Consider the following 22,079-nt stretch of genomic DNA (forward strand, 5'->3'; position numbering starts at 1 on the left):
ATGTTAGAGTGCATGGTGCTATTTTTGGTCTTGGTAGCATGAATAATCATTTCACACATGGACAGCTTTAACTCAAATCATGTTACGTCATTTACATTCATATTGATATTCATTTATATATAGTCAGCCTGGGGAGTGGAAAGTGTGCTGTATGAGATACAAAAGCAGAACTAGCTGTTTTCCAAATCCCATACCTACAACTTAAATATCTATAAAGTATATTGCTGTTGTTGTCCAGGATGTTGTCCAGTGACAATAGTTTACAAGTAGCTACCAGTGAGTTAAGGAACATGGGAGAAAAAAAGGGTCGTCTTCATAGAAGCAGCACTATTTTAGTTTTTCCTACTTATTCAAGGTGTAACCAAATTATTTATTGCACATACTACTAATCACCACCTCCTGTGATCATAATTTAATCTTTAATCAACAAAGTTATTTACATTTTATGGGTGGATGAAATGAAGCAGACATTCATGTTAAGTGATAACACTAATTCTGGGTAACCCACCAGGGACCCCTCTATTTAACAGGGAGTGTGTTTTGTATGTTTGTAATAGATTTCCACTGTAGTCATGTGGAAAGCACACTATAAAAAGAAGCCTATAAAAGACAATATAAACATTATTGAGCATCACCTTTCATATTAAGTCTATTTGGACTCCTTGACTACAATTTTAGTGGCACATTCATCTGCAATCACTACCTGAAAAAAAAGAATCCAACAGTCCCAGCAGAATTAAATTCAGAGCAAGAAGTCAGCTGAGCTACTCAACCAACTAGCAGCAGTAAGAGAGTATTATCCTCTGGACTGGGCAGGACCAACTATTTCTATTGTCTTTCGCTGACAGTATAAGCAGGCAAGGCTCAAGGATAGTTCCTGTACTTGTATTTACAATTGCTCCTCCCCATTACTAAGCTTGACCCCTCAAGACCCTGCTACTACCATGCTCAGTCTCATTGCTTTTCAGCCTCATATCCCATTCTGCCAACCTTAAACTCCATATTCAAATCACTGCGCTCTCTGCACCTGGACTCCTCCCTCATATCTGCCCCCTCAGCCCAGAGGTTCAACTCCAAGTCAGGTACTTCCTTCACTCATCCTCCCCAACCCCAAAGGGGCTCACGCAAACAGACTGTTTTCACTGGGTTCTTCCCACTCTCTGGATCCCAGCAGAGGAATCTCTGCAGAGGAGCTGGATTTCCTTACGGAGAGAAATGCAAGAAAAAACATATTTTTTCCACTGCATGGAACTCTTTTCCAAGACTTTCTGAAGCTTCTTATTATGCAGTAAGCCTAAGGCATACATTCAGCATGGAACACCTCATCCTAAATTAAAACAAAAAACATTCCTTTCAGTTGTGACCTGCTTTCTTAGGACCATGTTCACTTCCGCTTTGCTATCATTAAATTAAAAAAAAAAAAAGGAGGGCTGACAGTTTCCAGTACTTCAGTCAAAATGCACACAGTAAGTGAAGCTGTTAGACTTCTTGGCATTGAGTAATTACTGTACACTAGTAAAACCAGGTTAGACAGAAGCCATGATATTTTAATAAATGCTGAGTACATTTAGTAACTCTCATATTTTATTGTCAGTAACAGAGATACAGTAAGATACAAGGCACACAGCTTTTGATCACTTTACCACACTGTGCTAAGTGCTATTTAGAATAGAAACTCACTTTTAAGTAAACATGAGTATTTTAATGAGTATCTTAACATTTCCGTGGCTGTTGAACAATGTAAATTCTTTTAGGCAGTATGAACTTCTCCAAGGCAGGCTGTGGCTTTTGGTGAGCCACTTGTAATGCTGCTGCATGAATTTTGTGGCTCACCTGTAACATTAAAGTGGGGGGGGGGGAAAGTTGTGATAGAATACAGCTTTTCTGCTATTCTCTTCCTAAATTCCATCATATGATAGTAGTTTAAAAACGGTCGTAAAACCTAACCCCACAAAAAGTTCAAATAATCAATAGATAAAACCCATGGTGACTCTGTACATTTAATTATAATTTCTGTTTTCAAAGTGATACTAGCCTGACTGCCTTCAGTGATCTATTGGTTTTTCCCTCCCTTTTTTTCGTAGTTCATAGAATGAACTGTCAAGATAAGGCAAGCAGAACAAATAATTAGTATGCCACAGTTAACAGTAAGTCACTTCAAATTCTTATTTTCCCAGATTCAATTCATTGCAGTATCTAATTATCACTTTCTGAACTACTGAGGAAGCTTCATGCATGAGATTCTAGAAACCAAGCAAGGAAAAGGAAATGGTAGGTCAGAACAGAGGAGATGGGGACAAGCGGAAGAGAAACAGGATGAGTCGTTATCCATTCTCCTTAACAAACAAGTCTAAGCAAAAATTCAAGATTTACATACTAAAGCTATAATCATATCTGTTGATGAAAGGCTTATGTTGAAATGATGCAACTGATGTTTTACCAAGCTCTATGGATGAGGAACTCTTGTATGCTTCAGAATCTAAAGACTGCAAGTGTATGAAAAATAGATGATAACTGCCGGCTTCAGATTAGCATGCAAATTAAAAATCAGCTCTTGCAAAGTGTAGGTGTAAGAGTCTGCATCAGCAGCCTAGCAAGAGACACTGGACAGTAGTTGTAAGCATAATGATGAATAGAAGGGTCCATCAACAGCTTTGCGACACAAAATCTTAAATGATCTCGTAATATTTCCAAGGGAGAAGTCCAGAAGATGCTTGATGATCTAAAGTCAGGCCTCAGATGAAATAGCTGCGTATGTGGCAACAGTGAAATACGCTGTGCCCATTGTGTCAGGGATCACTTACAGTAGTTTGACAGTAGCTTACCATCTTGGTATCCACTGTGCACTTGTCAGTGACACCACCCACCTCCTTCAGGAAGCTATCTTTTCGCTTCTCTAAGTTGGACCCTTACAGAAGTTAAAGCATTTTCCACAGTGGGCTAAAAGAACTAAAGACTAGGTTTTGTTCTGGGTTGTGATCCCAGCTCTGCCACAAACTTACTATGTCACTGATAATTCTTCCCCACATTTCAATAAATCTAAATCCACATGCCACTTTAAAAAAAGGACACACCTTAATACCTTGCTGTTCTTTTCTGTAACAGGTATACATAACTACCCCGGGGCTACTTAGTGTTAAATAGGAATGGAATCAGACATAGCAGAATAAGGAGGGAAGGCTAGTTACTTTTTAGCCATCTAGCATTTTAGCCACACAACCGCTACAGAAATAGATCATCTCAAGAATATTTAGTGGCAGATGACAAACCTACAAATGTCAGATGACAGTAGTTTAAGGAAAATTCACTTTTTGAGTCTTTTTTTTAACGTTTAGCATTATAGAGAAGCTCTGACAAACATGTATCTTGTTCTTCCAGATGTACTTACTTTGCTTAGCACTTCTCCCAGCAAGACACCCATGTTCTGAGTTTTTGAAAAACTGGCAATAGCACTGTAAAGCAAAAGAAAAAAGTATTTAGCATTTTCATCTCACAGAAACACTTGTCACTTTCATTTTCCGGACTTAATACAAAACATTTTGTAATAGAAATTCAGGTTTTGGAGCTAAATTCTTTAATCACATTAAAGACTGTGATATTTAAAAAAAAAAAAGGTATGCTGCCTCAGAATAGAACAATGCAAAATCTGTCTTGCAGGCTGTTTTATTTATAGTTTTATACAAAAATCTCTATATAAAATATCCTTAAATATCTCAAAAGGGATTTTTTATTGTACACTGTGGTGTAGCTTCACAGAGGCTGAGCACTGATATCCAGAACTACAAAATTTAACTTCGTAATTTTCTTGATTCCAATCTAGACCCATGAAAAAAATTCACCCTCTGCTTTTGGGGAGTGTTTCCTTTGGCAGCACCAATTTGTCAAGTAAGAACTTTTTGTGCAAGATTATCCCATTAACTTCTTCATATTCCAATGAAGAATAGCCATGTTACCAATATTCCACAAATAAGCAATCTGTGGATATGAAATAATTTATTTCAGCAACAGGCAGAACTGTGGGGTGCACATTCTTCTGATGATACCATTATTTGCAGGGACACCTCTGTAGCTTAAAATGGAGTCGAGAAAAATCATTATTACCCTTGCACATGGAACCAGATACCTTAAATGTGACTTTTGAAAAAGCAGATACTGCTTTAGTTAAGTTAATGATTCCGTGAATCAGGCAAGACACATTTCCTACTGAAATCTCAATTTAGCAATCAATACAGTTTGCCACACTGACAAATGTATGTTTTTCAAGATCTGTTTATGCCATCAGATAACTATGACTATGGAAAAGGCAGCAGCAAAATTACACCCAGACAACTGGCAATCAATGAAAATAAAAACCTTCTAACTCCAGAAAAAACACAGACAAACAAAAAAACAAATCAAGTTATTAAAAAACAACAACAAAAACCCAAGAACACACCAAACTTTGAATCGTTCCTCTTAAATAATGAGGTATAGCCAAATGTAATGTATTGTCAAGCAGACACCTAGTTATTAACATGACACATTACATTCTATTATGCCATATATTACACAGCAACTTTAGAGCAAGCATGCTTTTTTTTTTTAGAACTAAATCTCAAAGCTCAGCTCCTGCCAAGACCAATCTCGGCTCTGAGTAGAGCCACTTTAAGCTATGACAGTGACTTTGAGCCTCTCAGATAATCTCATCTGAATCAGAAACTTGGAGGCAAGGAGTCTGTATATGATAGCTACTAAACTATTTTACAAAGTTCTCTGTGACTTCTGTGATTGCTACCTGACAATGAAATCCATCATCCCAATAATGTATGTATACTATATTGAGCAACCATTGATTCTGGCACAGAGAACTAGTAAACAGGGAAGAAGTCAGTGTTACTGGCTCAGCTTTGTTCCAAAAACTGCATTTTAGGTTAGTGTTCTCCAAACCAGTGAGGAGAAAAACACACGAACAAAAACCTACAGTGGTGATTTCTGTAGCCTGCCAAGAAATATTGTCAGTATGTCAGTGTTAAATATGGCTACACCCAGTTAATTTAAAAGTTATCCAGCTGATTACAACATTTTAGAGGAAAAAAATAAAATCACATCTTGGTCCGAAAACTGTGTCCAGCTGTCAGTCTAGCCACAAGCTTCCGTTTTAACTCCTGTCAAAATAATCTATGTCACAATGATGTCACTAGATTACAGTACTTTGTAGTGACTGTTAAGACACACTGATATTATGATTTCAATGTACACACAGACATTCAACTAAAAAGGAAGCCTTCTTGACAGCAGCTGAAGATATTCAGAAATACCAGAGGTAAATCTGTTTATCAAAAGTAATATAGGCAACTTAAATCTCCAAGTGGAAAAAAAAGCAGGAACCAGAACAAAGTCACCCAGACCACTTACCTATCCTGTCTAATCCAGCCTTTTTAAATGGTTACCTGGGTACTCCATAGTATAGGTGGCTTCTTTCTTATAGGTAAAAAGTAACTGATGTCCCTAAATCCCCAGCAGTGGAAGGAGTAATTCACAGCTTTCAGGATAATTCCAAGATATGCTTTAATAAAGACATGATTCTAGAGCTGCTCTAGAGCTGGACAGGCCTCTTCAGAAGGCCAGAGAAAGCTATCATGAGGACAATGTAAAGACTGCTTGAAGGGAGTTCTGTTCTTAAGAGATACAACAGAATATTTAATCTTGGTTTGTTTCAGTTTATTTTTATGCATAAAACTAGTCCAAAATTGGGACTGTAGGAGAGGCATCTATATCCAGACAGAAATCAGAGCCTGCTCCTACAGGTAAAAAATATTTGCTTACAAGTGCTTTTTCATAGCAAGATGACAAAGTCACTTTTAAAGCAACAACAGATGTGTTTCCTACCCATACCTAATAAAGTAATGCTCAACAGTTTCCAAGGGAAGAATGAATTCCAGGCTGTCCTCATTCTAAAGGGAATGATACCCTCATCTCCTCCTCTCACGAGTCTATAAGATCAGGCTATGCTCTTCTCTTGGAGCTGGGCCACCGAGCAGCAAAAATCTAACATTTTGGAGGGCTAGGAAAAAAGTGTACACTAGGTACAGAAGCACTCATTACAGAAGTATATCCAAGTTCCAGTCTCAACTTACACATTATTTTGAACACTGACAAAAGGGATAAAGGTATCAAATGCACACAAGTTACGATGCCGAGTGGAATTTTAGATCCACCTCCCCAAACACATTGGTACTTTAACCATCACATTTTGTCTTATCCCCACAAATCTCAAGTCTCTTTCTATGAAGTCTTTTTTCTATGAGTCTTCAACAAGAAGCATCTAGCTCACTGGTGAAGGCAAGTGACACGGCAAGGTACGTACCATTTTTAGCTGACAACAGGCTAAAATTCAGGTCTTCTATTTCCTCACAAATATCCTAATCATCATATGGAGAAGGATATGTACACCACTTCCTTGCACAGCAAGGTCATAGCTACCACTTCACAGCAGATTTGTCCCAAGAGCAAATCACTGGATCAGGCTCCTTTCAACAAAACCTTAGTGTCACACTGACTGGTTTCTGAACGTCACAGCAATTATGAGGAGTGCTAGGTATTCTACACTAACTATGCCGTTCTAGATATGCCCCAAAAGAATTGCAGGCTCTTAAAGGGAACTTTTTGTGCAAAAAAGAAGGTATGTGGTGAGCTAAGCAGAATCCAAACTGGGTGGCCATTGAGAAAGTTTAAAATTCCAATAAAAGCAAAAATCTGAGTGTCTAAATCCTATTCAGACACTGTGTTCCATTTAGGATTTGGACTCTAATGCAATTTCAGGAACACCACAAGTCATTAAAATTCCACCCTCTTATCCTTGTATTGGTCAACTTAATTTTTTTAAAGTGATATTTAAGAAAAGCGCATATATTTTAGAAAAACATTCAGTCGTTTGAAAAAGCTGCAAGAAAATATTTGTTTTGATGACCACTTCAACCAATTGCTGCTATCTTATTCAAAAGTAGAAGCATGCCATCATTTTGGGGCAAAATAGCTTGATTAACCTTATGAAGTAGAAAACAGAAAAAGCCAAATTAGATTTCAGATTCAAAGAGGAGATATAGCCTATACAGGAGACAACAGACTCTTGGGGGGGGAGGGGGTGGGAGATGTGGGTTTACATTTCCTTCAGAATGAGGACAGCCTAAAATTCATTCTTATTTCACTGGAAACAGTTTGACCATTACTTTAATAGGTACAGGTAGGCAACACATTGTTTTAATTTCTGTTCCATAACGCATGACAACAGAGAAGAGATTCAGCCTTTATCTTTCATTGCAAGGCATTGTCCTTAGGTTTTGAAGTTGGGTTTTTTGGGGTTTTTTGTTTGTTTTTTTAAGTCAATGATTACCTCAAAGTTGCCTTTTATCTATAAATTGCACAAGTTAATTTAAGAATTAAACTCTTCAGAGATTAAAAGTTGTCTTTGTTTTCAATCTTCAGCCCATTACCTATGAACTTTAACTATGGAGCAGGAGGGAATAAGCCCTGCAGTGCAATACCTTGTCTTTTCTTTTCTTGGAGGTTTAGCGTTTTTCTCAACAGGTCTGTTTTCTTGCTTTTTAGACACTCTCATACCTCCAGCTTTGACTGCAAGAAGAAAATACAATTTATGTAAAAATATCTACAGAATTACATACTACATTACATACACTTAGAAAAGAAAAAAAATACTTATACCCCAGATAATTGTTAACAAGAAATCATCTTTCAATATTTAACTCTATGCTTCATTTTTAAACACACACAGAAGTAAGCCAAAGAAATCCAACAAAGTCTCTCAACTTCTGTGTCATGGCATACTCAAATCAACTTCCAAATACTATAATCAAGAAGTCAGAGGGGTTTGGGTCACTGCTAACTATTAAATCTTAACACCTTATTATGTTAATATATATTCTTCCCCCATAAATCTCAGATGCAATAGTTTCCATTTTAAATTTAAAAAAGCAAAACAAAAAAAACCCCTCTAAACGCTTTCAGGTTTTTGAACAATGTCACTAACAAAATAAAGGTTTCATGATTTGCTCAAGGTATTCTAGAATAAACCTAATAATGCAGATAAGAACCAGCTGCATACTTATCTTGTACTTGTGTTTTAACATGTTTAATTATATTTTATTACGATATCTGCCAATCACAAAACCAATTAGCACTAATTAAGCTACAGATGACCTAACAATAACAACTTAAGTTCTCAGACACGTCAGAAAATTCAATTCTGAATAAAGAACATGTAAAGTTACCTAAAACATCTTGTTGAAAGAAATACTTTCTCCCTGTTCATGAGGATATTTTAACTTTTAAAACTGTGAGAGTAAGAAAAAAACTTAGCATGCATTTCTCATTATTTTGAAGAAGTTGCTTCACCTTACAGCAAGGTTCCTATTCTTATAATGAATAATCAAGACTAGAGTTTTCAAACTCAAATAGTTCGGGCTGACAGTGAATAGGGAATGGAGAAAAGTTTCAAGAATTACTCAGCTAAATAGCATCAGAAATGTATTTGGCCATTTTCACGGGAGCAGATGTGTCCATCTATAACTAACATCCATTTTCTATCAAATCTGACTACTCATCTTGTATTTCCTGGTTGCAGGTTTAGTTTTAGAAACAAGAATTCTCCTTCAGTCATGTCCAAAGCAGCCTTACAGTGCTGGAGTTCTGCAATATCTAGACTTAGCTTTGCTTTTCTTTTTAAAATTGCATACACACAGTTAATTATACTGCTGTATAAGCAGCAAAGGAATCACCTAGCCATCTTACAGCTGCAAATACACCAGAGATCTAGACTGAATCAAATTCTTTTGGGAGTCTAAGTGCAAAATGAAAAGCCTCCTCTGAAATGGAAGTGTCAGCCATTTCCAGTTATCTACTAGTAAAGAGAATGAAGATTCTAAATATCCTCAGCTCACAAGATGTGAAACTCTTCCTCGTCTTTACAAGCGGGAGATAACATGAGAGGCATGTTTAAACAAGAACGACAAAGGATTTAAAAAAACCCAAACAAAACCCCCACAAAACACAAAAAAACCTGGAATATTTCAAGATCTTAGACTGGTGTCTTCTTGACATCACATTCCCTTTATAACAAGTTCATCCAGAACACCAATGCAAGTTTTCCTAAGTATTCTTCCACAGCTTATTAGGTACTTAGATTTTTTTAGCTTTTTAGGAATGAGTCAAACTGCAAATGGGAACCCAACTAAAATTCTGGAAGTAGATTAAAAACCATAACTGAACCTAGATCCATGACTGTTGGTTTGGGACCTTCACTAAGCACACATGTGCAGGATTGGCAATTTCTAGATACAAGCATTTTTTATAGTTTTAATTTAGCAGAGTGAAGAGATCCAGACACACAGGGAGGCAAAGACATTTTAACACTATGAAGCTTTACAAAAAGCACAAGGGGGAGCTGGGGTGTTGGGAGGGTGGGTGGGAAGGAGAGAAATACCCAAAACGGGAAAAGATGTTTGAACACTAAGTGGCCAATCAAGAATTGTGTTTATTACCACAAGCTCACAGAGGAAAGTTATTTATGATGATTAGAAATAATGCAGGACTTATTCCAATCTTTTCACTGACTTGAGAATAGCTGCTGGTAGCAGCTGTCGGTGGAAGAGTTAAATATGGATGCTTCTGGAATGCACCAAAAAGCTGTTCTGTAATTTGTTTTTTTTTTTAAAGCAATTAAGAGAGATGTCAAAGCTTTAATAGAGTTCAATTTTTTTATTTTTTGTAAGCGCCCTGTACACCATGTAATCTAACAGTTAAGAACTAAGTGCCAAAATCTTTACTAATTTCCATATTTAAAACACCATATACTTTTAAAGAAAGAAAGGAAGGAAGGAGGAACATCCCTCTTCTTCCTCCCCACCCAAAAAAAAACCCTCACCAATACAAAAAAAAAAACAAAACCCCAAACGGAAAACAAAAGCACTGAGCTCTGTTGAATCCCGAGGTTGCTTATGGATACTATGGTCAGAATAAAGGTGTCCACCTTCAACCTGCTTTGTTCACTAAGTGCGTAGTTGAAACAACTTATTCCTGCCATCCCTACTCCTCTGCCAGAGATGGTGACCTCCACTGCAGTGACAGATAAGCCTCACCAAGACGCAGCTTACCATCATGCAAATTAAGAAAAACCAGTACCCGCACTAGGTCACTGACCGTAGTGGTTTAAAGGCCCTTTCAGGTGCAACCCAACCGTCCCTCCCACACACAGAGACACAAAAATCCAGGAAAGGACTAGAGACAAGTGAAGCTGAAAAAACCCACTTACGTCACAAATTCATGTAAAAGCATGCTTTTAAAAAAAATAAACTTTCAAGAAAACAAAACAGATTTTAGGGGTACGATGAGACACGCAAGTTACGCCTTGTGCTCTTCAGGAAAGAACTGCTGCTAATAAACCGGGGTGGGGACGGTACACACGGTAATTGGCTTAGACTAAGCAGCGACTGTGCAACAGATCTAAAGGCAAAATCTACAGAAACTCAGTACACGCGGGAAACAAACCAAGTACTGATGCTAACTCCGTGTTTTGAGATACTAGCTCCACACAATTAACGAAGAGGCAAGCATAGGAGCCGATTTCAGCCTGTATGCATTTACAAATTCTCCAACAAACCGAGGCATGCATTTAAATACCAAGTATTACACCGTTACAAATCGCCCATTCTGCAGAGCAGTGGTTAGGGCACCACGCTGAACGCTCACCAGCCTGTACTGAAAGGCCCCGCCAGTCAGGTAAAGAACTCCAAGGGGGACGTGGGCAAAAGAAAAAGTTTTTCACGTCACGACAGGGGGGCGAGAAATAAGACTGGAACAGTAAAAAAAAGTATTTCATTGGAACACCGATACCTATTTCTCTCCCTATTACTTGATAACGCATTCCTGACGAAGAGAGCAGCAGAACCTCTTGCCACGCTGCCCTACCAGATCCAAAGTACAGCAGTTCAAGTTTAACTGAGCGGAGCGGGTATAGTATCAGACATCGAGGTGCGGTATCTCTGGATGATGCGGAAAAGGCTGAGCACAACAGACCACTCTCCATGTCCGCACCCGGGCGAGTTAAGGTTACACGGACGCTTCGGAAGTGCTCCTCCTGCAGAAGGTCCGGCCCCGGGCCCTGCGAGCCCCGCGGCGCCGGGAGAAGGGGACGGGCGGCCCCGACCGCTCGGCGCCCACCGGTCCCGTCCTCCCGAGCCCCCGGGAGGCGCTGCTCCGCAGCCCTTCAGGCGGCGCAGACCAGGGCAGCGCAGCGCGGCCCGTCCCGGCGGCTCCGCGGATGTCAGGCACTACCAGGAGCCGCGTTCGCCGAGGACGGTTGGTTTCGGCGGCCGCACCCCCTCAGAGACCCGCCAAGCTGCCCGCGGGTCCGTGGCCGCACGGCGGTCCTCGGGCGCGGGGGCAGCTAGCTTCCCTCTGCTCGCGGCGGGGCCGCCGGCGGGTGCCGCGGCCCGGGGGGCGCCCGCCCGCGCGGAGGAGAGCGGCCACCGCGGAGCGGGAGCGCCTCTCACACCGCCCGCCCGCGCAGGGAGCCCGGGGCGGCCCCAGCCCCTACCTGCAGGGGGGCGCCTGCCCAGCGGCGGGAACGGCGGCACGCGCCTCCTCCGCACCATGGCGGGCCGAGGGAGCCGCGGCAGCCGCGCAGCCGGCCGCGCGGCAGCGCCCCTGTGCAGCTGGGGGCGGGGCGGGGGCGGGGCGACGGCGCGTGAGGCAGCGCGGGGGCGGGTGCAGTAGGGCCGGGGCAGCTCCCGTCGGGGTAAAGCGGCGGCGGCGGCGGCGGCGCTGGTGGTGGACCGCGAGGGGCGGCGAGGGGCCGTGATTAGCCGTGAGATCCCGGAGGCGCGGGAAGGAGCTCGTAGGAGCGCACCGGAGAAGAGTTGTGGTGACTGGGCGGAGGCTGCGGCGAGTAATCGGCTGTTCCGTTCCAACAGGTTAGCACAGCGGTGAACTCCCTGAACTCCGGGCTCAGGAGGCAGCGCTGAAAAAGCGGTCTGCGGCGCTGCGGCACGAGCGCATCGTGTAAGTCAGGCGGAAAGGAGGAAGGGGGTGACTGAAGGGCGAAAATCAGCCGTGTGAAGGGTTAGCCCTAGGTCGGCTGCTGTCCCATCTCGCTCTGGTGGAAACCGCCGTCACCTTAGTCAGCCCTCATCCAGGTCGCCCTGTCTTCATTCCTTTTTCTTTGTTTTGTCGTGGTGGTGCATCGTAGACGTTTAAAATTACTGCTATAGACTCAAAAGTTTCCTTCGGCCTATTTTACTTTCTGTGGTATTTCGCTTAGAATTTTTCTCACTTGCATGTGTCTCGAGTTTTTTGTTGTTGTTTTTGGAATTTCATCATTGCTTTTGTTGATTTGTTGTTTTGTTAAATTTTTTAGCTGGGTTTCCTACAGAATCCGAGGTTATGCATTCAGCTCATGTGTTTTGATGTATTCCTTCCTGTGACTGAGAACTTTTGACCCCCCCTGGTGCTCTTGGCCACATTTGACAGAAGGCTAGAGACTGCAGATGTAATTCTCTGCAGTAAATTTAGTGAAAATCAATTTCTGGGGAGAGAAGCACCTCAGCTGCTAGTACCTCTGTTGAGGGAAAAGCTGTAGTAGGAGTCCACACCTTCGCAGACAACAGAGAATCTCAGTGCTACGGGACATCTCGTTTGGAGTTCACGTCCCCTCAGAACCAGAGCCAGTCACTTACTGGCTTAAGTGTATTAAGTGGTACAGAAGGAAAATGTCATTTATAGTACCAGGTATTGTATATACCGGTATTGTATTATAGCGTCTCATTTTTTGCTGTCTTAGTGATAATATGTATGTGTTTTGCTATACTATTTTGCTGCACCTGCTAACTACTTCTAATGAAAATAATTAGGTTAGTGTAAAGTTGGGTGTGACTTTGTATCTGACTGAAGAAAGCATTCTCTTCTGGGACAACAACTCGTCATTGGTATCTTTTGGAGTTTTTAAGTGGTCCTGCAGCAGAACTTGGTTTTAACTGTCAATGATACAAAGTTCAACTATGGAGCTGAGGTCCAAATTTTAAGACTGATGTCTAATGTTGTAATACTGTTGTGTGAATATATGTAACTGTACATTCGTCTACTCGGTTTCTATGACCAATACCTGGGCAAAAAGCCTCTAAATTATACATTTTTGCTCTCTAGAGAAGGCTTGAAGGCTTTTTGTTCCACTGATTAGGAGATGCACAAATATTTGAGGAAGACTCTACCTCTACATTTAATCCTTATTTGCTGGGGGAAGCCATAGTGAAATACAGAAGCTTTATAGAGATGATAGGAGACTTTTTTTAGTCACTTTTCCCCCCAACTTTGTGCAAGTGTTTTAGCAGTAAGGCAACAGATGGAGCTTTTAAGAACTATGTGGTGATCTTTTATTTCAAGCAAAAGACTGTAGAACTTGATTTAGTGAGGTAAATCTTAGCCTCTTCAATCATTAATATCTGCTTGAGACAGAAGGGAAATGTTGACATTCACATACCTTTTTTAAAAAACACCCATGACTTTAACATAAACATTGACGTTTTACACAACAAAGGCAATTAAAAATTATTTTTTTACTATCCATTTTAAAGCCTTGACGTATGATCATGTCCAATTTCAGTCTTCTGTTCATTACATACTAACACAAGCCCTACTTTTTTCTGTCAGTTATCAAAATGATCCTCCCTTCCATTTTTCTTAAGAACCTGCTAAAAATTGGAAAACATTAAAAATACCTCACAATACCTCCTATTTCTGCATTATTTTATGATTTTACCATCTTTTATTAGTAATGCATTACTTCTGTAATTTACAGTAGAAGATCTTTATCTTGAAGAGTTAGTTATTCTGTTCCTGCTGCCTGTACCTTACTGAAATTGCATTTTTGTCTAAGATACAATAACTTACATGTTAATCAACTAGCATGTCATAAATACAGGAGGGAAACAGCATGAACAGGAAGGACCTAAGTTCTAAGAAAGGACAGCCACAAAGCTGCTGGGCGAAGCCACATTAACATTATAAAAAGTAGTCTCTCATTGTCAGTAGGTTTTCCAAATCCTTTGGAGAAAGAAGGCTGAACTTTGTCAGCTTAAACAAGACATTTGAAAGAGCCAATTTATTATAAAATCAAGTCACCCAGTTAACTTGGAAACGAGTTGGTAACAGACTATTCATTGCTCACCAGTTGTCTAGGGCAGTGGTCTCCAAAGTGAGGTGTGCGCAGGCCAGGGGTTGTGCAAGACTGATCCGTTGGTGTGCGTAAAGAAAATTTTAGAACTTCTACTTATATTTATTATCTTTAAAAAAGAAAAAAAAGAAAGAAATTATGCTTAACTAATATTTAATATACAGCTTGACACTGGTGCCCTCACTTGGTCAGTATGTTAGAGGGCCCTCTGTCATGTATGGTACCAACGTCTCCTGGAGAGAGAGTGGGTGTTCACAATGCAGAGGGGTTCACAGTGGTGCCCTCATTCGTTTGTTCTCTTTCAGTGGATTGCGATGTATTGCAATTTATGTGTGCCTGCTTGAGTGGATTTAAGGATTATATTATCTAGTTTTAACTAAAATAATGCTCACAAAACGGACAAGTGGCTTAAAGAGACTCCTGCAAAGAATCCACGGGTTCAAGATAATAATGCGAGTACAAGCAAACAACAAGAAAATAGCAGAGCTGACACTTCACTTGCTCCTAGTACAAGCTCATCAGCCATGTTACAAGGTAAAAACAATGACGATCTAATCAGATCTGAGGAGAAATCAGCCAAAAAATTTTGAAATTATCAAGAAGACTACTTGAAATGTGGATTTACGTCTGCTATCATTAACGATGAACCTCACCCTAACTTGTATTGTGCCCTGAGATAATAGCTAATGATAGTATAAAGACGTCCCAGTTAGCAAAACTTTTAAAAATGAAGCATCCAGAAAATGAAGACAAACCTCTACAGTTTTTCAGTGATTTTTTGAGAGTCATGTAATACTCAATCACATACATAATTTCACTAAACTTAATTGTAAATATTTAGAAGCCTCTTTTGAGGTTTGTTACTGTCGTGGTTTAACCCCAGCCGGCAGCTAAGCCTCATACAGCCACTCGCTGACTCCCCGCCGGTGGGATGGGGGAGAGAATCGGAAGGGTAAAAGTGAGATAAAGACAGTTTAAGAGGTAAAGCAAAAGCCGCGCGCGCAAGCAAAGCCCAACAAGGAATCCATTGACTCCTTCCCATGGGCAGGCAGGTGTTCAGCCATCTCCAGGAAAGCAGAGCTCCATCACGTGTAACGGTGACTTGGGAAGACAAACGCCATCACTCCGAACGTCCCCCCCTTCCTCCTCCTTCACTCAGCTCTATATCTGAGCATGACGTCATATGGTATGGAATATCCCTTTGGCCAGCTGGGGTCAGCTGTCCCGGCCGTGTCCCCTCCCAACTCCTTGTGCACCCCCAGCCTGCTCGCTGGTGGGGTGGGGTGAGGAGCAGAAAAGGCCTCGACTCTGTGTGAGCACTGCTCAGCAGGAACGAAAACCTCCTAGTGTTACCAACACTGTTTTCAGCACAAATCCAAAACAGAGCCCCATACTAGCAACTGTGAAGAAAATTAACTCTATCCCAGCCAAAACCAGCACTTAATAGCGAAAGACAAAAAGACACATGCCATTGGGGAAACACTTTTTCTTTCTGCTGTGGTGAAAATGGCTGAAATAGTACATGGAAAACAATATGGAGACAAAGTAAAATGCATTCCTTTGTCAGCAAATCATTTGGAAGATGCATAGAAAACATCGCTGAAGATTTGAAGAAACAAGTGTTAGCACACATGCATTGTGGGAGGTTTGCTATACAGTTGTCTGAAAGTACAGGTATTTCTAACATGTTTCAGCTTATGGTATTGCTAGATTCTGTTTCAGTAAGGACATATGGTAGAACTACTTTTTTGTGAACCACTGAAGGAAAGATACACTGGATATATTCTCAACAGCAAATGAGTTCTTTAATAAAAGCAATGTTTTATGGAAAAAACATGTAAGTGTAACCACTGATGGAGTGGCTGCTTTGACTGGAATAAAAAAGGATTCTAGGGTAAGCTTACAGAGGTTGCACCACACGTGAAATTAATTAGCTGCATCATTCATAGGCAAGCTATTGCAGTAAAGAAGTTGGAGCCAGAAGTGCACAAAGTGCTAGAGGATGTCATCAACGTGGTTAATTTTATAACAAGAAGACCTTTAAGTAGTAGAATGAGATGAGGAGTGACCATAAAAATCTTTTGTACCACACAGAGGTTTGCTGGCAAAGTGCATTAAAGAGTTTTCAGACTTAAAGATGAGTTAACGCGTTTTTCTTTCACAAGAAGGTAAGTGTTCCAAATTTGCTGACCTTTTCTGTGATGACAAATGGTTGTCAGTACTATGTAACCTAGCTAACATTTTCAAAAAAATAAACACACTTAATGTGTTCCTTCAAGGTAAAGGGGACACTTTAACAATGAGTGAGAAAGTAACTGCTTTTTGAAAGGAACTGGTGCTATGGAGAAAGCATTTTGAAAACAGATGTTTGCAAATTCTTGTTACGTGATATTGTGCCAAAAATGATGTGTCATCTATAAAAACTCTCATACCTGTACACTTAAAAAACTTGGAAACAGAAATTCCTAGCCTATTTAAAAATCTTCCAAATTAAGCATTTTGGTGGATTTTGAACCCATGTGTTAAAAATATAAAAATGCAACACCTTTCCATTAGTTTGCAAGAACTACCGATTAACATCAGGGAAGGTGAAAATTTACTAGCCAAATTTCAAGACAAGCCTTTACATAATTAGTGGTTGGGAGTGAAAAATGAGTATCATGATTTAGTAAGTGCAGCCAACAATGCACTTCTTCCATTTGGATCTGCGCATCTTTGTGAGTTGTTTTTTTTTTTTTCCCCAGTTACGACAGCCATTAAAACCAAGTATCAAAACAAACAACTTAGAATGCGATCTTCGAATTGCTGTTATCACAAAGTGTTAAACCAGTATTTTAAAAAATAATGAAGCATATTCAATCTTATAGCTCTCACTAAAATATTGTTATTAATATTATGTTGTCCATTATTAATTTTGTGAAAACAAAAAGGCTTCTTGTATCATTAATAAAGAAAATTATTTTTAAAAAATTATTTCGTCTTTATCTCATCCTTTTTTAATTTCTATTTTTGTGTATGTTTTATAATGTACTTTATTAGTACTGTAGTACATGTGTATAATTTATAAATTAGTATACATATAGTGGGGGCGTGGGCTCAAAATTTTTTTTACTGATAGGTGTGCGCGATCAAAAAAGTCTGGAGACCACTGTTAAAGGGGTAAGATTTTCATTCTATATTTGAATTGCGATCTTTTGGACGTAACTGACTTTGTATTGCTAAGTTTTTAAATGGACAATCCAGCAAGCCTGTTGCTGAAATGCACCCTTATTTGGATAAAAAGAAGCTAGAATTTAAGAAATGCATATGTAGACTCTTTATCCAGATGATTTTATTATCCTTATCAGGAATGGCCCAAACGAGAGTCATGGGCAAGTCTGTTCAGCCACTATCTTTTCTGTTACGTTGGCGTACTGGGATTAGACCAAACTGTTGCCAGCAGTTTGTAATGGGATGTAAAGCTGTGGAAGCTGGAGCGTACCCAGAAGCATCCAGCTTCAGTCCTGTTAGTCACTTCTACACCTGTGTGGGAAAACAGGGACTGCCTTCCTGTAGAGCTGGGTTCAGAATTCTACCTCAGTATGTCGCGTAAGGAGTTGTCCCAAACGAGCATTTGGCTGCCAATGAGGTCAGAAGCAGCCTATTCAAGTAAAAACCATCACAGTTCAGTTTTGAAAGTTTTGAAAGTTATGATTTAACTAGAGCTTTAGTGCTAAAGCAGCAGAGGCTCTAATCCTTGACTGATTTAAGCAACCCCCCCTGCACTTCAGTGTACAGAACCTACTTGAGTATTCATTATTGCCCTGTGTGCTTAAAGAAGAAAAATTAGTAACAGTATGTTGGCAACAATACAAAAAGGGCATGGTGATACTCACAAGCTTTTATTCTTAATGTATGAGAAAGAAACCATTAAAATCTTAGACAGTTTTCTGAGTACTTTGGATACACAGTATCCAAAATACACATGCAGCATACCAGTGAGTTACTTGTACTCTGAAATCAAGCCAGGAAGACTGTTAGCTGCTAGGTACAGATACTTTCTCTCTGCTATGAGTTATATACATACCAAAAAAAAGTTCCAAAGAACCCCTTTGTTTCCAGGCCTGTTAAAACTTACTGTCACGCTTCAGAAATACAACAATGCAACCTTTAACAAACCTTCTAAATTATCTAACGCATAGTAATAAGAAGGAGTTATACTACTTAACCTGTATAAAAGTTTTGCAGAAATTATTAAAAATACCCACCTGTCATAATGTTTAAATTGTCAAGTATTTCATCGCTTCAGCCAAAAGATCCAATTTTGTCATTTAGAAAATCTAGCCTGAATTTCATTTGCTCTTTGAAAAGCTGTGGTATGAAATTAAATCTTTGGCCACAAGGAAGTCTCTTTGCCTTCGGTAGCACCATAATTTCACCCTTAATTAACACAGAATATCCATAAAGTGACTGTGACATTTGTGTTAAACAGATGCATTTTCAAAGTAGTAACGTCAGTGATAAAATTTTATACCAATGAAAATGACATTCAAAACTGCAGTGAATTAGGAACATCCATTATTTTTCTTTGTTGCTTAATATATTAAATACGTATAATTAGTCATAGTAGGCTTCAGTTAAAAATTTTCCAGCACTGGATGGCACAAGCAGATGTTTCATGTGTGACTTTACATAATTTCCCACATATAGTTTATTGTAATTATTTTCCTTCTTAAATAAGACACCAACAATTTAGTGACAGTGTTAATAAAATATGGTACATTGTGTTTAAATACTGTCGTTGACGATGAAGGCATCTAAACAGCTAACATGTTTTCTTAAACTGTTTTTATTGCTTCAGATCAATATCAAGGTAGTATGGCTACTGGAATACCCTGCAAAAGTTGAAGAGAAGTACGTGCTGGAAAGAACAAAGGACCTGGTTTCAAAGGTGGTGTTCATTAATGTTTTTTCTTACTACGTAAAAAGCTTTTTGTGTGATTAATACCTCATTCTAAAATAACACTACTGTGAACTATTACTCAGTAAGATTTTCTGAATCCTGTCTGTGATTTTTATCATCCCAGAGTTCTGGTAGTTAATCCTGTTTCATCCTGTTTGGAAACAGCATTGTCCAAAATAAATCTCCTATGTAGGAATAGCATCACCCAACATAAATGTCTGGTTATAATAATCTTACAATGAAATATAATCTTACAATGAAATATCTTCCAGATATAGCTAATCTGGAATTATTTATTTGATAAACTCCTTCACAGTTTCATTTTCAGTATTTAAAATGAAAAATTCCGTAAAGGAATTATCTTGTAATGTGTACCATCTATGTTGTAAACCATGTTGCAGATGAAGAAATCTTCATCACAAATTTTGGCATTTTCTTGAATCTGTCAGTGATTATAATCTTTTGTATTAAGATAATGGTACCTTCAGGTCCCTAGGCATTATGTAAGGTGATGAGCAGGTAGAGCAGAAGGTCCTACTCCATTCTTACTCTGTCCCTAACCAGACAAGTCAAAAAAGGTGTGTGTATGTGTATGCATGTGTGCTGGGAGGGAGAACAGAAAGCAGTATTAGAGTACTACAAACACTTGCTATTTTATTGTGTTGCAATACTAGGTGGCTTTAAAAGACAGCTACGAAAGCATTGCTCACAGTTCCCTGCCTCATGCAAGAATAACCCCTGCCTGAGTCAGAGAGCAAAATCTGCATATATTGTGATGAGTCTGTGTTAATTTTATCTGCAAGCAGTTTCTGAAACCATAACACATAATGCCAAAGAGATTTTTCTGGAATGCTGTAAACATGTTCTGCTTTGCTGTGCCAAAGCATTTCATCACAAAAATTAGCTCTTTTAGAGATTCTGAAAACATGAAAGAAGAAAAAATCGTTAGTCTCATGATTTATTTGGGGTTGTCTTATTCTTGGATCTCAACAATTAAAAACAAAAGGAGACAGAGAATGTAAAAATAGGATGTGATTAAGTGGAATCAGAAGAAGGGGGAAATGAAGTAGAAGAAGTAGAAGAGAACATGGAATAAGAAACCAGTAGGGGTTTACAGCACGACAGCTACCTTATGGATGACTGTGGTTGGCTTGGGTTTTTAGAGCAGAAAAAGTTAAAGGACATCCAGTCTAAACCAGATCTATTTGATATTTTAGTTCCATATGTATGAGGCAGGAAATAGCTTTGAAATGCAGAAATTTCCTCCCTAGAAAACCAACTTACTTTGCAAATATTAAAGTCGATAGTACTGCATGTCTCTGCCAATAAGTATTTAGCTTGAAATGGATGATGGCAATTTTGATTAGGGAAAGAAATTCTTCCAGATAAAACGATCTGAAGGAGAGAGAACAAAAGAAACTTTTTCTGAAGTATTTCCTCATTAGTAAGGGTTTTTCATATAAATGTTACTCTGCCTCAGCAGAGAAATACTCATTTTTCAGTTTATTTACGTGAACTTTGGTATGGTACCCTCCTCATACCAGAGGTGAATGATTCGGGAGCTTTTCCTTGCTACAGCGTTTATTTTCTCTGTATCTGCTAATAACAATGGCAAATGAACCAAAGTCAGTATCTCTTTACACTGGTTAGGTATCCAAAGTTTCTTTTTTCTATTTGCATGCTAGTCACTATTAGATATTGTCCACAGGTTTCAGTCCTAGAAGTTGATGCATGCAGTAGCAAACCTATTAAATCTTTATATCATTCCTTCTCCCAGCAGCAGCGTAGTTCTCAGGCAGACATTGTAAAAGAGCTATGAACTTATGTATGTCATTATTGACATATTTTGGAAAGTTGTGGTGGTGGTTCCCGTCCATGGTGCTCTCATTTCAAATTTAAGGCCTCATTAGAGCTTATCTGCTCAGATCAGACATAACCCTCACCAGTCGACATGTTTTGTAAATAGCTGTTATTTTAATGTGCTGACACAGCCTACTTCACTTTTTTGGGAGTGGACCTAGAATTCACATAGGAAAATGATGTATCTTGGAGATGCTGCTGAATCTGCTAGCAGGGTAAGGAAGAGATAGATGTGAAGAAAAGCGAGAGTGAGAAAATTAAAATAAATAAAGCACGGAAAGCAGAAGAATCTGGAAAACCCATGTGAGCCTGCTTACCTTGCTGCAGCTTGCATCTTCTGCATGCAGGTTCAGTGTCAAACTCTTCGCCATTACTCTGTTCCCTCAGTACCCTCAATTCAAACTTGGAGTTTGGCAGTTGAACTATTGGGATTCTTCTGATATCGTGACAACTAATAATTATATATATTGGCTTCATCGTTTCTGCTTAAAATACTAGCTGTTTTAGTGAGGTAACCATCTCTACAAGCATACTTCAGTATCAAAACCTTAACCTGGCTTTAGTTAAAATCAAAACAATATTCCTACTAAGGCATAAAAGCCATAGCAGTTCTCATCCATGCTTCCTGCAATATCATCCACAACATCTATAAAACTGATTGAAAGAATGCAATTCTGAACAGGTTTAGATTTGTGTCTGTAGGTTTGAATGTTTAAGCTTGGATTTTCAGAGGGTTGTCTAAAAGACAACTCCTTCACTGCCTTTAAAATCCAGACTTTAGGTCATCTAGTAAGAGTCTATGCTTTTCATGCTAAAACCATAGCGGCAAATTGAGCCATTGACCCACACTAAATTAGTCCCATAGTATGGAAATGTAAGTGCAAAAATGAAAACCACATTGTGCAATCTGATACCGAGTGTGAATCATGAAATATATGGAACATAAAAGAAATTGGTTTTTACCATACAGATTGGAGAGGTGGTGGTTCATAACTTACCACATAAGGCAGTCATGTAATGCGGATTTGGTGTGCTGCCTAAAGCGTTAATAATAAT

The 22,079-nt window shown here is 39.3% G+C and overlaps 1 protein-coding gene across 1 annotated transcript; it reads right to left on the reverse strand.

Annotated features, from left to right (window-relative positions):
- Window positions 1–1,549: 1,549 nt before the first annotated feature.
- DAPL1 (death associated protein like 1) lies at window positions 1,550–11,696 on the reverse strand. The gene is made up of 4 exons (XM_075152603.1): window positions 11,591–11,696; window positions 7,524–7,611; window positions 3,389–3,452; window positions 1,550–1,833 (listed from the first exon to the last, which is right to left on the reverse strand). The coding sequence occupies exons 1-4, from the start codon at window positions 11,646–11,648 to the stop codon at window positions 1,714–1,716; spliced, it is 330 nt and encodes a 109-aa protein (XP_075008704.1). The 5' UTR covers window positions 11,649–11,696; the 3' UTR covers window positions 1,550–1,713.
- Window positions 11,697–22,079: the final 10,383 nt, after the last annotated feature.

Source organism: Calonectris borealis, chromosome 6 (assembly GCF_964195595.1).
Source record: "Calonectris borealis chromosome 6, bCalBor7.hap1.2, whole genome shotgun sequence".
Classification (NCBI taxonomy): domain Eukaryota; kingdom Metazoa; phylum Chordata; class Aves; order Procellariiformes; family Procellariidae; genus Calonectris; species Calonectris borealis.

Excerpts from the sequence above, each read along its gene's own strand:
- DAPL1 (XM_075152603.1), bottom strand. The coding sequence starts at position 11,648 with ATGGTGCGGAGGAGGCGCGTGCCGCCGTTCCCGCCGCTGGGCAGGCGC. Across the intron at positions 7,612-11,590 it reads GGGCAGGCGCCCCCCTGCAG|TCAAAGCTGGAGGTATGAGA; the intron begins GTAGGGGCTGGG and ends TTCTTCTTGCAG. Across the intron at positions 1,834-3,388 it reads TGGGAGAAGTGCTAAGCAAA|GTGAGCCACAAAATTCATGC; the intron begins GTAAGTACATCT and ends TTAATGTTACAG.